Here is a 16,215-nt window from a genome sequence, read left to right on the forward strand (position 1 = left end):
ACCATGTCAACAACAAACACTTGAAGTGGATTGTAAATTGCAAAAACAGGTGCACACTTGAACACTAACATTCAACACATTTTTTTTTTTTGCAAACAACAAGGATCTACATTTGCATTTTCACATGCTACGTTTCTCCTTTGGAAAATACATTTTCAAATAAAATGTAAAATAAACATCCGTGTTCTTTGTGTAGATGAATTTCTGTTGATGAGAAGGTTCGTATCAGGGAGGCAGACAAATGATTAATGACTGTGGATCAGTTATTCCGATGGAAAGCTAGATGGCAGCAATGCCACACTTACTAAAACCACCACCACACACTTATTTGTATTTGCTCCAGCAGACGTGTTACCTTTCTTTTTGTAGCCAGAAAAATCACAGTTATAACTAATAACATTAATTAATCAAACTTCATTCAGTTATGGTGTGTCAACGTGCTGTGATGTGAAATACCAGGAGCCTGTTTCACATGTACATGCATTAATGGAAAGGGTCTTTAACGGAGGAGGGGAAGCTGTGGTGTTTTCTAATCTGAAGTCAGCAGTGCTGGAGCAGCTTGTGTAGTTTGCTCCACCACCCCGGTTAGTGCTGTTTCAGGGTTTATTGACCTGCTGAGGAAGTGGAGCCAGACCTGACCAACCAAATTATCACAAACAAACAGACAACTTAATCAATTTCCTCTTGGAAAGCCCATTTTAGTGCAAAGGTCAACTCCCGGTGCAGAGAAATAAGACGAAAGGCAGCTGCTGCAGCGTATGTTGATGTCATCTTCAAGCCAAGCTGAGGTATGTTGACAGATATTTGCACAGAAAGAAAACACGTGACAAAGTCTCAATATAGTTTGGATTTGTAGTTGTAAAGGATAATCCTACCTTTATGCATCTTACTCATATTTTACAGACAACTAACTTTTCTCTGACACAGATGTTATCAGCTCAATCAGCAGTTCACAATCTTTTTGACTTATAGCCCTTGAAAGCAAAGTGATCTTATCGTGACCTCTTGTACGTCAGCACAAGCAGATCAATCAGAAAGGGATGTTTTCTCCTCAGTTAGTCTCATTTCAATTGCATGTAGTGGTCTGAGGAGGTGAAACTATCCAAAATCACAAAATAAAAGAGCAGAAATTAGAGAAGTGTCAGAAAATAAACACAATTGGTGAATCAGAAATGTATCTTTTAAAGGCATCTTGTGGAGTTTTTGACCACTAGTAACAAACTGAGGGAATTAGAAATAAAGATCTGCCTCAGATAAAGGCGTGTTACCTTCTGAAGTTGAGGTAAACAAAGGCCCAGTCTCTTTTTGAGGAAGTCCAGTTGTTGAAAACTGTTGTTGATCGCAGACAGAGGCCGTGAGCTGTCAGACACAAAATAAGAAAGATATTCTGTCGTTACAAGCTTACAGGTAAATATAGCCTAGCTGAAACCACAGCAAAGTCTTTGTCTTTAGTCTTATAGTAAAAAAAAAAAATACAAGTAGTAAAAAATTAGAAAATAAAAATAGTGGGAAAAAAAATTGGCTAATATAAAAGGCAAGTTGAAAAAACCTACAAAAAAACTACAGAACAATAAAACTGTAAAACAAAAAATTCTTATTACATTCTTATTATTTTAACTTTTTAAAGTAAATAAGAGTCTTAATATATTCTCTAAATTCTATTAAAAATCCAATAAAATTGGGGGTGATTTTTGTCGCTCTACGTTTACATATAGGAAATTTACCATAAGCTCATCAAATCAACATGTTCAGAACATGTAATGATACTTTTACAATCCATATTGAAATTAATTTTTACTTTTACAGATTATATAATTAGTCAATCGAGCCCAAAACATGCATGATACTAACAGGCATGATGTTACTTTAGCAAGTTAGCATGCTAACATTTGGTAATTAGTACTAAAAACAAAGAACAGATGAGACTGATAATAATGCTGTTAGTTTTTAAAATACTTAGTTAAAAACCAAAGTATTGGACAAGCTGAAATGTTGACACTTTTCTATCCATAAATGTAATACTTTAAAAACTAAACCCTCTTTTTGTACTTGTAAGAAGGAAGCAGAGTCCTACATCAGAACAGCATCTACCTCACGTAACAGAAAAGCAGTGAAAACGTTCAATTTGTGCTCCAGATTTAAAATATTAATCTATTTTTTATATGTGTATCTTTTACTGTACCACTTTCAGTCTGTATTTGATTGTGTTAAACGTTCTATATTTTGTTGTTTGTCTTGTTAATTATGTTGGACTACTTTTTCTACAGAGCCAAAGTCGAAATTATGGGATACTTTAGCACGTCAGTTGCAGCAGCTCTTTTGCGTGAGATCTCCTATTCAATTTGACACTGAGATGGATTGTAAGTTCATAGAGGACTACTTTCATGTGGCTTTACAACTAATGAAATACTTCATTTGCTTGTAAATTCACATGGGATTGCACTGAGCAAGCGAGCGCACCCTTGAAGGGATTTTGAGAAAGAAGAGGCTCTGGTGTAGAAAAATATGACTTTTTATATGATAATTATGACTTTTATCTCATAATTATGACTTTTTATATGATAATTGTGACTTTTATCTCATAATTATGACTTTTTATATGATAATTGTGACTTTTATCTCATAATTATGACTTTTTATATGATAATTGTGACTTTTATCTCATAATTATGACTTTTTATCTCATAATATCAACTTTTTATCTAATATATATGACTTTTATCTCATAATTATGACTTTTTATATGATAATTGTGACTTTTATCTCATAATTATGACTTTTTATCTAATAAATATGACTTTTATCTCATAATTAGGACTTTTTATCTAATAAATATGACTTTTATCTCATAATTAGGACTTTTTATCTAATAAATATGACTTATCTCATAATTATGACTTTTTATCTCATAATATCAACTTTTTATCTAATAAATATGACTTTTATCTCATAATTAGGACTTTTTATCGAATAAATATGACTTTTATCTCATAATTATGACTTTTTATCTAATAAATATGACTTATCTCATAATTAGGACTTTTTTATCTCATAATATCAATTTATTTTTTTTATCTCATACTTTCGATTTACCGTGGGGATATTTATTTTTCTTTCGCTGGTGGAAACCGGCTTCCATAGTGAGGGCATGTGGGCAGAGGTGCAGTATTTCCGGGAGTTTCCAGCCACAGAGAGCGACACAGCAGCATCACCTCTCTGTCAGACTCCGTCCCCTCCGCCATGTCGGCGGGCTCTTTAAGAGGAGAGACTCCGCATCTGCTGATCTGTCAGCAGGCGCGGTGCCGCCCTCCCCGCACATCCTGCTGCTGCTGCTGCTGCACCTCAGGGACCGACTCACACCCGGCATACTGACTCACTCAACGCCGATGCACCTGAAGCTCCCGGTAAAACATACGCTGGAATCAAATCGTTATGGATAACCGATAATCGGAACTAACATGCGCCGGGCTCCCCGTCCTCGCCATCCCGGGATATGCAGGTGTAAGAGGTAACCGGACCGAGCTGCTGGAGAGGGACACGGCCACGCTTTATCTGCGGATCACATCATGCATGTTTTATGTACAGCCATGACATTTTCCGCGTTGGAATGGACGACTTCTTCTGGTGCACGCCTTTAATTCATTCATTCTTCTCTTTTGGCCTCTGTGGTGGTTCGGCCGGTTCAGCGACAGGAGCAGCTGCACTGTGATCAAGTAAGTGTGAGATGCACTTGACAACACCTCTCACGTTACTGTGTGTGACTCCTAACACGATGCTGTAGTTTCTGTTTCTGATTGTTTATCCTAACCATTCCCCCCCCCCGAAAAAGAAAACCAAACCAGAATGTCCAAACACCATCCAATCACCTCACCGGGTCATTAAATGTGTGACTTTGTGCAGACGCTGGAGCTCGGTATGAGTGAGCTGAGCCTGGGAGAGCTGCCCATGGAGAGCTGGATGTCTCACCTGCCATGTGCTCTGTGGGACATCCCCCTGTACCACCTGTCCATCCCGGGTAATCTGCCTCTAAACAGCACGCTGTAGTGTTGATGAAGCTGATTGTTAATTGAGTGGTGGCTGGTTTCAGTGTAGTACAGACTGTGAGCTTGGTGCACTGACACCAAAGAAAAAACACATGCAAATGAAGAAAACGACCTCAGCACATATGCAGCATTTAGAAAAAAAAATGCTTTAAATAAGTAAAACATGGGCAATATAAGAAATACATTCACCAATTACACATATTTGCATTTGCATCATGATGAAATGCTGCACATTGAGCTACCAAATTGGAAATTGAAGATGTTTACTTCATTTGCTTGTGTTTTGTTGTCTATTTGCATGTGTTTTCTTTAGTTGCAGCACTTTGAGCTCTCAGGGCCACCGTAGAATCACATGACACATATGTCTGATGGTGATTATGAGTGTTCTTTTTTTTTTTTTAGGCAGCCACAATGCAATAACCTACTGTCTGGATATGAATGACAGATCACCCGTTGACCTCACCCAACCAGACATGCTTCAGAAACTGGACAAATACATGAAGCCGCTCATTCGCCCCTTTGTGTACAAGTGGGCGAAAACACAGGTAATAAATCACAGAAGAAGACGCAAACCAGCTGGTGGTTACTCATTGTTAATGGTGGACCTCCTGTAATGGATTCCTCAACACTGTGTCTTGCAGGAGTACACCATAAAGCAGCAGCTGGACTGTGGGGTCAGATACTGTGACCTGAGAATTGCACAAAGGCCCAACGACAGCTCCACTGATCTTTACTTCTACCACGGTGTTTACACCACCCTCACTGTGGAGGTACAGTAATGGCATGCAAACACAAATGTTTACAAGTGTTTGCCACAGTGACTTCTATCCTGTTGTAAAGGCCCATCTGCATCTAGAAGAATAACCATAAACAACACATTCATCCTCAGCAGTGAGATACTAAAGCCTGTCGCTCCTCTCTTCTGAGCCTTTCATTTGATTGGTTGTAAATGTTTTAACATCCAAAATCAACATTAAAGTTGTAATTTTGGAGGTTTTAAATGCAGTTCAGTTACTGCAGCAGGAACACTTTTATTTATAATCTTAAACCCATTTGTCACATGCACTTCCATGAATTAACTGGCAGTTTTCTGTGTTTTTGTATGGAACTAGACACAGTTTTGAGAAGCAGGTACAGGTTTGTCTGCACTCTTGCACGTAGTGATGTGATGAAGCCACGAAACAGACCTTTTGTGTGACGTTACAGTGGATATTAAGTGTCCCAAAGGGATTAAATCAGGCAGAGGATATACAGTATAAAGCATTTTTATACTTAACAAGTCCATAAGTCACTTGGGCTGCAGAATAAGTTTTAAAACCTTTCAGCTTGTCTCACCTTTGCTCTCCAACAAAGCTGCCAGAGCAGGTTTGGCAAATTCCATCATATAGTAAACTCATGTGAATGCCAAAAAACAACGGATCCCGGCAATGTTCCTTGTGTGCTATTAAACTATTAAACAAGGGTGTCAATTGTGTATTAAAATTAGAAGTCTTGCTGTAGACTAAACTTACTTACTAAGTTACTAAGGTACTTGTGTTTTCCCGACAGACTGTTCTCATGGAGATAAGAGAGTGGCTGGACGCTCATCCCAAAGAGGTGGTCATCCTCTCCTTCAGCCACTTCCTGGGTCTGAGCCAGGAGCTCCACATGCTGCTCCTAACGACCATACGCAAAGCATTCACCTCCAAACTCTGTCCTAAAACGGTACGATGTCTCCTACAGGTTTATAGAAGGACTTGGAAGAATAAAGTTGGCAATGTTCTGTGTTTGCTCAACAAATCCTGCCAAAAGGCTAAAACCAAGCCTTGTTTAGTGTCTTTCTCTGTGCTGTAGATCTCCATTGTCCAAAGAAGTTAGCAGCTAGCTAGCTATGCTAACCATAGCGACTCTGTAGCGAAGACATAACGCCGCTCAGAGGACGTATTATAACCTTTTGTATTACAAAGACAACACTGGCTGAAGATCTTGTCAAGCCACAATCTGGACATGTTTCAATTTTTCTTAAAGGAGCTATTTGTAAGTTTTGCTATTGCTACATAGCTAACGTTAGCATCAACAGCTGTTTACTCACTAGTCTAGAAGAAACATTGTGAGTTCAGCATCAAACTTCATTCTTTTAATCACCAAGATCTGTCTCCGGCGGTGGAAAGCAACAACATTAACTCTTGTTTCTATCGCATCTTTTCCTCTACTAAGTTAGCATGCTAACAAGCTAGCCCCGACCTGTCTCGTTATTTTCCAATAGCGACTCACTGTAGCCTCCAATCTGCCCTGAAGACGTATTATAACCTTGTCTTATAAACGCATCGATGGCCGAAGCTCTTGTCAAGCAACAATCAACACCTGCTCCTGGCAGAGGAAACTTACAAATAGACCCTTTTAAATACTCACAACGGTTGTGCACCAAATGTGGATTAATCCACAGCTGAAACTAGTTTCTAACAAATGCTCTATTTACTCCTGTTTGAGTAACCTTTGGTAAAAACAAAGCTACTTTGAATATATATATGTGAGATTTACATCTTCAGTAGGAACCAATGGGCTCAAGGCTGATTGGATAGGGGCTTACGGACAGGCACATTGATTGGTTTTGATCTTTTCATGGGATTTGTTGGTGGTAAGAAAAATATAAAATAATGTCAGCGTTACACTTTCAATGAAACTAAAAATATCTTCCCAGAATATGAAACTAAGCCTATTATTCTGTTGATTTCAGGAAGTGTTAACTCTCCGAAACCTGTGGGCTTTAGGCTACCAAGTGATTGTTTCCTATGAGCACAATATTGCCAGTTGTCACGGCGACCTGTGGCCACACATACCTTACTGGTGGGCCAATAAATGCAAAGCTGAGGCTCTTATCGAGGAGTTTGAACACAGGAAGCAACATGGCAGACCAGGTAATCTGCTGCTGGTTTGAACACCACGCCACGCCACCCACTAGACATGTAATGGATGACCTGTCAGTTATTTGTGCATTAACGCTGTAATTGGCCTACACCACTCATAAAATCACGTGCGTTTTGTGTTGCAGGAGGTTTCTTCGTCACAGGAATTAATCTGACAGAGGACCTGAAATACATCTGCACACACCCGACAGAGTCCCTGAAGGACCTGGTGGTGTCCACGTACCCGACTCTGCTCAGCTGGGTCAAAGAGCAGACCCCCGGCTCCAGAGTGGGCTCTCTCAATATCATTGCTGGGGACTTTATCACCGAGAGCCACTTTGTACCAACTGTTGTTACACTGAATGAGAAACTACTGAAATGGTCCTCATGAATTTTTACCATTACAAGTTATTCTACGAAAAAAAAGAAGTGAATCAAAGCATGAAATACACACAAGCTTGTTTTGTTAAGAGCGGCAGAAAAAAATACTTGAGTACTTGAACTATTCATTTACATGTAAATGCACTTACTGGAGGCAGTGAAATGTATATTTCAGTCCTAAAGCTGCTTGGAAACAGACTTCTGTTACTTTGAACTGCATTTGTTTGTTTACATTCAGTTCACTATTTATGCAATGCACTGTATCAGTTTTCACAAGTCAGCAAGGCGGCTCGTTTTATGTTACGGCGACCAAAGCAATAATGATACTACTAATCTCACCTTAATGTAGGCATTTTAAATGAGTAAGCACAAATAATGTATTCAAAGAGCACATATGACTGTAATGTAGACTTTTTTAAATATGACATGTGGGCAGCAAGTTTAAGAAGTAGCTAAACTGTATCACCTACAATACACGTATTTATCCGTAGAGAATGTAGAGAACACATGAAACTTATGCAAAATGCATGGAAACGTTATTTGCATGAAAACAACCTTGACTGTTCTACTTAGAATTGACTTGAGCCAGCAGGGTAGGCCTTGGTTTAAAATAATGCTGCACCACTGTGCCTGTGGAGATGAGCTTTTCAAATAAACATGAGCATTTTTAAGCTAATTATGTCATTTTATTCACTCAGCATTCGGACAGACAGATCAATGTTTCCTGTGCTGGACCGTCACAGTCTTGTCTCACACAAGAGAAGTGACAGTGTCTTCAAACTATGAAGTCCCAGCTTTTGTGTTCCTCCTTTTCAATGCTTTTCAGTTCCTTCACAATAGCTTGTATTACACTGTGTGTCTGAACTGCTGTTATGTAATAACCAGTCAGGTTTACCAGCTACATGCTTTTTAAAAAGATCTACAGCCAACCAGTATAACCAGTTTTTTCAAATGCACCTAATTGACAAACATGGTGAAAAGTAGATAAACAATTAATGTCAGTCTCTGTTATTCACGAGTTTAATGTAAAAGCCATGATGGAGTGATAATAGACTCTACGATGTTGAATTATAATTGATTGATACTTTGCTCAATTAAAAAAAAAGGCTCATCAATGAAATGTGCATTATGAAACAATATAGGTCTGTGTATATGATAATTAATTATTTTATTGCTTTATGAAAATGAAAATAAATAAGATAACTTTTTTAAATGCATTTATAAACAATTCAAAATGTTTATTTTTGGCTGGACCAGCCCTATAATTGCTGACTGACTGACTGACTGACTGGTCAGCAGAGTGCTGAGTCTCAGTCTACTGAGCCGCTCTGGTTTCCCGGCTGCTTGAGAACTGCAGGGAATTGGAGGAGCACTTCCAATACACTGAGCCTCGCCTCCATTACAGCAAATAAACTACTTTGTTTCGAAGTATCCTTATTACTGAAGGAGGCAGAAAAATAACTAAACATAAGACACACAGAGCAGAAAGAGAAGTCATTGGTAACGAGGCTTCGTACTAACGGCTATGACCAACTTTACATAGCAAACAGAGGGAGTTAGACATAAAGACCTGCCTCTAATAAAAGTATGTGACGTTCTCGAGTTGAAAGTAAATGAAACCTAAACTATTGTGGATCCCAGATGGAGGTTGTGCTCTGTGAGAGACAATTTATCAGTGGTGGCCAGTGTCCTTTTTGTGTCCTGGACAAGCTGGTAAAAAAGGCTGGGTCTGTGCTTGGCAGGAGTCTGGACTCACTCAGGACTGTTGCGGAGAAATGCATGCAATGTAAGATGGATGTCATCCTGAACAATACCAACCATCCTCTCCACAACAATCTGGCAGGACAGAGAAGCAGCTACGGCAGGAAACATCTCATATCACTGCGCTGCAGAATAGAGAAGTTCAGGAGATCCTTTGTTCCCACCGCCATCAGGCTGTAGAACAACTCAGCCAAATGAAGTGGAATAAATTCATTATTATTGTTTAAAGAAAAAGGACAAAGTAAGAAAGCTGACAACGATATACAATGAAATAGATTTAAAAATCTATAAGAACATAATTTTAAAAAACAGACAATTCCTGAGTGGAAACGTCAATTTTTACAACTGAAGGAAAAATCATTATCATTGGAAACAATTTCCAATACACATGATGAAATCACAAGAAGACAACAGTATTACAACATCATGTTAACCAAACTGTCCCACATCACCAAAAAAGTTTTACTGAAATCAGCATCATATAACAATTAATTTGAAATTGAAAAATGGTTTTACGAGTAATTTAAAGAGCTGGAAAAATACAATAAACAAAACAAAACAAAACAAAATTAAATTAAATCAAATAAAATCAGGCTAAACCTTTTTTTTTTTCATTTGATGTTTGCTCCGCCCCCCTCGTTGTACGTCACAGCTGCCACACAGAGGTGTTTTGATCGAGGGGAAGTGTAAATAATGTGTTTTAAAGACACGTTTTTTCGGTTTGTCTTCGGTTTTTCTCCCGTGAATCGTCAGGTGAACCGACCTGCTCCACTTGTGTGACTCGGTGCGGCGTCACCTGTCAGTCACCACCGCAAATAAATCAGGAAATTCAAAGTTTCATCTCTGTCCTTCCTCCTCCTCCTCCTCCTCCTCCCTCGTGCAGCAGTCTGTGGTCGATCATTGCAGTGGGTCACGTTGAGGAGACGATCAGGACCGATCATATGATGACCGGCCTCAGCTGGTTTCTCAGATCTATACTTCAGACCTGGTGTTAGTGAGTTTTCCTGCAGGTCTCAGACCAACTGAGCGACATGGATCACAGCTGCCAGGACTGGATGTCAGCGCTGCCCGAGGAGCTGTGGGACCTTCCTCTGACGAACCTGGCCATACCTGGTATATCCAACACCTTTATCTCGCTGTTTCCGCAGATTTGTAATGAAACCTCCCAACGCAGATTATTATTATACCTATACAACATATAAGCACAATGCAGTTTATGGAGACTAATTCATTTCTACCGTTTTTCTTCAGTAGGAAACTGAGTATCTTTGGGTTTTGGACAGTTTACATCTTAATGTTCATTGTACCTGCCTTATTTCTTTTCCCTCCTCCTCGCAGTGAGGATCATCTGTAGTTGAGCTTTAACATCACAGGTGTGTTGAGCGGTGCTTTACTGTGTCTGTTCACACCTGTTCATGCAGGGAGCCATGATGCCATGAGTTACTGCCTGGACATAAACTCCCCTCTGCTCAGGTCTGAGTCCGACTCTTTCAGGCTCCTGGACAGACTGTTCCACTGCTTTACAAGACCTGCCATCTTCAGATGGGCCACCACACAGGTATTTATGTAAGGTACACCTGTAACGTACAGCACCAGTCAGACAACTTGTGGTATGTGGTATGAGAACATCCACAGGACAGACTGGTGTGGTGTTCTCGTACCACACATCAGTCGGCCTGTTGGTGCAGAGAGATGTGAGAGTAGTAGGTTATCCAGTTGTGTCTCTGTTGTAGTCTCACCTCTGATTTGCCTACTTGTGATTTGCCTACTGTGCTGTTGTGAGACTGGAGCTCTGTCACATTACTGCTGCTCTGTTGTGAAAACGCCTGGCAACCTGTGCATTGTCTATCTAAACAACAGGTCCAACAGAAAACACCTTCTCTAGCATCTGGGGAATTTGTGTAAATTGCGTAAAAGTAAAGAATCTCATCCTTAGTTCAACCACGACACTTATTCCTTACATCTTACACAAACTGTTGTAGTTAATATTTTGGAGTCGTTATGAAGTAATGTTTCAACAAGTCAAAGTTAATTTAGTCTGAAAATAAGGAACCAACAAACTGGATTAATAGACAATATATTTTAAACTTTAAATAACAGTAATAACAGATTTTTTTTGGCCACCATGGGACAGCGGACACAACGTTTATGTCTTTTCATGTGATTTCTTTGCTGTACATCTGTTTGTGCTGCATTTCTTGAATGAAAGGTATAATATAAATAAAGTTTATAATTATTATTATTAAGAGCTGAGGGGAACTGCAGAGTCAGATAGTAGTTTTCTGTGGGTTCATTACTACAAGTGATCCCACTCGTATTTCACGCAGTCATTTGATCCACTGTAAATATAAACATTTTGACAAACAGTCATTTCAGCACAGCGTCTGTTTGTGGCTCTTAAGCCAAATGATATCGATGACTGTAAAACAATATATTTAACTCTCTTGTATGACAAACACGGAGAACGGAAACACAGTGATAAAAATGAATTTCAGGATAAAAGCATGGAGGAGCAGCTGTCGATGGGGATTCGGTTCTTTGATCTCCGCATTGCACACAAACCCAACGACTCATCCAGCGACCTCTACTTCACACACGTCATATACACTCATTTAACAGTGCTGGTGAGTTTAATTACATTAATAAAAACGATTCAGTTCACGCTTCTATAGTGTGTTTATAGTAAATGTGCTTCCTTTACAGGAAACGCTGAAGTCTGCTGCCACCTGGTTGGAGTCTCATCCAAAAGAGATCGTTATTCTTGCTTGCAGCCACTTTGAGGGAATGGACGACAGATGCCACGAATCTTTCATTTTTTCCTTGAAGAAGCTGTTCGGCCCTAAACTCTGTCCCCGGAAGGTGAGTTTCCTCCCTGCGATGCTGATGTTCGGGGTAAAAACAACACTGTGCCTCAACACATCTGACCTGCCCTCCTCACACAGGAGTCGGTCCTGACCTTGCGGAGTCTGTGGGCGTCTGGTTACCAGGTCGTCCTGTCCTACGACGCCCAGACTGCAGAGAGACATGAGGAGCTGTGGCCTGACATCCCCTACTGGTGGGCAAACAAGCGCACGGCACAAGGAGTGATCAGTTACCTGGACCGGAACAAAGCTCTGGGGCGTCCAGGTGAGTTTAACCTTACATTAGAAACTGCTAATTATCAGCCAATTAAATGTGTTTCCTGGAGTGTTTTCATGAACATACTAGTTATTAAATCTGGATTTTTAACCCCCAGAGAGCTTCTTCGTCTCCGGCCTGAACCTGACAGCTGATAGGTATTACATCACCACACACACGAAGGAATCCCTGCGGACGCTGACCTTCAGTAACTGGGAGTGTTTGAAGAACTGGGTGGAGGAGCAGGCGCCCGGCTCGGACCCCGAGAGCCTCAACATCATCGCGGGAGACTTTGTGGGGCCACTTCCACTCTGCCCTCTGGTCATTGCACTGAACAAAAAACTTGTGCAGAAGAAGAACAGCCAGATGAAGAAACATCACTAGCTGTGATTTAATTCCACTGATTCCAAAATACCTCATTTTCTCTTTTCTATATTTCTATCTGCTCTTTTATCCACATGTAGAGTTTGAACTGGAGGAAATATTTAGATAGAAACGGTTTCTGAATTTCTTACGTTCATTTCAGGTGTTTTTTAATCCCACAACATTCTGTATGTTTTGAATTTACAGTTCTAATGTGCAGTTTATATGTTTACAGGATTGTTTTATTATACTGTACAATACATAGTTTTTTAAAGACGTTTGTGGTCACTTTGCAGTTTCTTGATTCACATGCACCACTTGTATTTGGAGCTGCTGCCCTGAAGGAGGGAGGATCGCTCCTCTCCCCACTTTATCTGCCTGTGAACAGTTTCTTGTAGCGTCCGTACGCAGCGTTGCTGATGATGACCTTGACGACAGCCGAGCCGTCATCTGCATTCACCTGCACATCTCTAACGGTGGCCTCTTTGTACAGCCAGCTGTGGATGAGGAGGCGCGTTTACTACGGATGATTTGTTATTTATTAAAATGCACAGTGAAGAAAACCAGCTCTCACCTTAACTGAGGAGTGCTGAGGTCGACTTTGAGATCGAAAATGTGTTTTCCAGTCGACTTTACAATCTGTTCTTCTACTGCTTTCTTCAGCTGGTCCAGGCCTCGCTCCTCCAGGGCAGATATGGGCAGAGCGCTGGGCTCTGCAGACTGATAGCTGACAGGATCAGGAAACACTGGCTCAGTCCCATTCACATAAAAACAATAGGTCAATGATGATCATGAATTTCTTCTCTGGTTTTGAGTCACATAAATAAATCATTTTATTTCCTACATTCAGCTCTTTAAAGTTCAAATTTGTGGTATGAAGCAAGATCTCGCTTTAAGAAATTCAATCCATCATAAATCTGACCTCCTAGAATTTAAAGGCTCGACAACAGATCTCTGTATTTTCTCTGTTTTTCCTCGAGGGCTGAACCTGGTCTTATTTTCCACTTTAAATAGAATTTTAAAAATCTCTGAAAGTCTTAAGATTGATGTTGAAAATTTGCAGGTGGAACAGGATTTTTGTTCTTACCTGTCAACAAGGTCGGTTTTGTTGTGGACCTCTACCATGGAGCTCATCAGCCTCTCGGGGATTTCGAGGTTCTTGAGGATATTCAGTACGTTCACCTTCTGATTGACCGTCTCCGGGTGACTGATGTCTCTGACGTGAATCAACAGATCCTGTTGAAGTATGAGAGAGAGGAGCGCTGTGGTCAACACACTGCTCTGACACATCACACACATCCCTGATGTCAGCGTCAGGTACATACAGAGTGTTTGATGTCCTCCATGGTGGCAGAGAAGGAGTCAATGAGCTGGTGGGGCAGCTGGGACAGGAAGCCGATGGTGTCCACGTACAGAACAGTCATGCGGCTGGGCAGCTGGCCGGCGTGGACGGTGACATCCAGGGTGGCGAACAGCTGGTTTCTGGGCTGGAGGCCGCTGTCGCCGGTCAGTGCTTTGATCAGAGTTGTTTTTCCTGAGCAGACAGTCGGAGAAAAACACCATCAAACCGAAGACATGACCGAACAATGTCAAACAAAAACACTGCACCAGCACGGTTACTGCTGGACCTGGTGTTGTGTGGTGCCGCGCTCTCACCACAGTTTGTGTATCCCAACACAGACACGACGGGGAACTCTCTGTGTGTTCGCTGAGATCGCAGCAGGTGCCTCTTTCGCCGCAGTTTTTCCAGCGCTGAGCAGATCTTCATCTCCCGCTCCTTCAGCAGCCTCTGCTGGACCTCGAACAGCGTCTCACCTGTAAACACCGATCACCAAGCTGAAGCTCAATAACTACCACACAGGAGGACTTGCAGGCGACGCCACAGTACCTGAACCTCCAATGTACCTCGCTCCTCCACCTTGCTGATCCATGTTTGAGATTTCATTTTTCAAACGAGATCTGCCAGTGAAATACCAAGAATTAATACAAACAATGGCATCATGACACCAGATTAAGACGTTTTAAGCAGCAGTGCAACAGAAGAAAGTTTATTTAAAGGATGGAAAATGTAAAGCAGCTAAAGTGACCTCAACAAGGGAATCTCAGCCAGAGAGATCTGTAACTTGGCCTCTTTAGTTCTGGCGTTGCAGCGGAAGATGTGAAGGACCACTGAGTATCTGTCAAAGACTTTAACCCCCCACGCTTCCTCAAGCTCTCTCTGTGTGGATGAAAAACCAACCGTCAGTGCAGCTCTCCTTTCTACGTGCAGCCAGAGGGCGATTTTCAGACACGCTCACCTCAGACAAAGGAGACAGACGCTCAACATTCACAAACACAGCAGTGATTCCTGATGTTTGCCTGATTTTCTCTGAAGGGGCAAAAGCACAGATGACTTATATGAAGACACGGCTTAACGCATAGATTCACGAGTGGACACTGACAGTGGATAATACCTGTAAGAAACTGGAAGTTGCCTTTGCCAAATATCCTCTTCTTCTCTGGTGTCTTGGTGGAGAGGATGACTGTGTCCACCACTCTCCAGTTGTCTAAAGTGTTGACGAGCCCCACGGCCTCGGCCATCATCAGCTCAGCTGCAGAGAGAGAGCAGTTAGTGAGATGAACCCTCCGACTTGATCCACACTCGCACATCCACAGCTCGTCTTGTTACCAGTGGTCAGATGCTGCTTCTTTCTCCCCCACTTCACATCAGGCTGAATGATGAAGACCCTGTGTTGTCCCCCTGTGATGCCTTCAGGGGCCTGCTCCTGGAACAGCTCCTCCACCTCACTGTCCTCAATGAAATCTCCATCCTGCTCCTCCACCTCATCCTCTGTGAATCCTGTCCGCTGTCCACTGTTGAAGGAGTCTGTTCTCTTGAACCTGCATGCAGAGAGTGCAAACGCTCTGGACTGGAGGGTGGGGGGCGAAGCTCTGAGCCACTGCGGCTTAAAGGAGGTCAGTGCAGCTGCATGGTGAGGAGTGTGGAGGAGGGCTGCTGGGTGGTGGAGCTGCTCTCTGACAGCTCTGTGTGCAGGGTCGCTGCAGGAGGGGCAGCCATGGATAGATCCTCCTCAGTGACGTCATGTTGATATCTTACTGGTATCATCGAGGGTGCAGTTTAATCTCACAATCACACAGTGCAAACTAGTTACACCGATCATCCTAAAACACAGCCACCAGGTCACCCTTCACGACTGTTGACGTTTTCTTCTTCTTCTTCTTCTTGTTTACTGAAGGGTCGGAACAACCCGAGGAGCTCACACTGCCACCTACTGTAGCTGTGAGTATTGTTAATGCACTGTATGTATTATTTTACCTATTCAATTCATATATCTAAAGTTAAATACCAGCTATAGCTATATGAGCTGAAAAGGCAGTATGTTGTGTTTCAGTCCATGTGCTGTCGTGTTTTCAGCTTTGGTTTCCCGGCATTTTGTTCCCGAGCTACGACTTCCAGGCAGCGTTTCCTCCCAGGCTGCCTAACAAAATAAATAATAAACCAAATCTCAATTACCAGCAGGTGGTTAAATGTCTGGATTTGTCCCCGGTGGTTTGTAGAGTTTGTGTTTGTTACCTAAATCCTACCGGATGAGGCCTTTATATGTAGTTTAGGATGAGGAAATCGCCTGGAAGTCTGAACTCAGGGACCAGAAAACGTTTTCGCA

The 16,215-nt window shown here is 41.6% G+C and overlaps 3 protein-coding genes and 1 long non-coding RNA gene across 4 annotated transcripts; 2 read left to right on the forward strand and 2 right to left on the reverse strand.

Annotated features, from left to right (window-relative positions):
• Positions 1-471: 471 nt before the first annotated feature.
• LOC147818729 (uncharacterized) lies at positions 472-3,253 on the reverse strand. Its single transcript, XR_015437696.1, has 3 exons — positions 3,094-3,253; positions 1,269-1,359; positions 472-1,098 (listed from the first exon to the last, which is right to left on the reverse strand). It is a non-coding gene; the product is annotated as an uncharacterized LOC147818729 (long non-coding RNA).
• Positions 3,254-3,337: 84 nt separating this feature from the next.
• plcxd1.1 (phosphatidylinositol-specific phospholipase C, X domain containing 1, tandem duplicate 1) lies at positions 3,338-7,985 on the forward strand. The gene is made up of 7 exons (XM_023413273.2): positions 3,338-3,713; positions 3,901-4,015; positions 4,446-4,588; positions 4,685-4,813; positions 5,592-5,747; positions 6,760-6,940; positions 7,075-7,985. Exons 2-7 carry the CDS (start codon positions 3,916-3,918, stop codon positions 7,317-7,319), a joined length of 954 nt encoding a protein of 317 aa, XP_023269041.1. The 5' UTR covers positions 3,338-3,713; positions 3,901-3,915; the 3' UTR covers positions 7,320-7,985.
• A 1,745-nt stretch (positions 7,986-9,730) lies between these two features.
• On the forward strand, positions 9,731-12,827 carry plcxd1.2 (phospholipase C, X domain containing 1, tandem duplicate 2). Its single transcript, XM_023413281.2, has 6 exons — positions 9,731-10,183; positions 10,492-10,628; positions 11,566-11,694; positions 11,774-11,929; positions 12,013-12,196; positions 12,306-12,827. Exons 1-6 carry the CDS (start codon positions 10,102-10,104, stop codon positions 12,569-12,571), a joined length of 954 nt encoding a protein of 317 aa, XP_023269049.1. The 5' UTR covers positions 9,731-10,101; the 3' UTR covers positions 12,572-12,827.
• gtpbp6 (GTP binding protein 6) lies at positions 12,704-16,208 on the reverse strand. Its single transcript, XM_087175857.1, is given in 11 exon segments — positions 12,704-13,047; positions 13,125-13,277; positions 13,638-13,786; positions 13,876-14,084; positions 14,207-14,365; positions 14,439-14,509; positions 14,638-14,768; positions 14,848-14,918; positions 15,004-15,141; positions 15,219-15,544; positions 15,546-16,208. Coding segments are annotated over 11 exon segments (1,623 nt in total). The 5' UTR covers positions 15,635-16,208; the 3' UTR covers positions 12,704-12,920.
• Positions 16,209-16,215: the final 7 nt, after the last annotated feature.

Source organism: Seriola lalandi, unplaced genomic scaffold, assembly GCF_002814215.2.
Source record: "Seriola lalandi dorsalis isolate HSWRI2012SDOR001 ecotype SW California unplaced genomic scaffold, Sedor1 jcf7180002054511, whole genome shotgun sequence".
In the NCBI taxonomy this organism is placed as follows: Eukaryota; Metazoa; Chordata; class Actinopteri; order Carangiformes; family Carangidae; genus Seriola; species Seriola lalandi.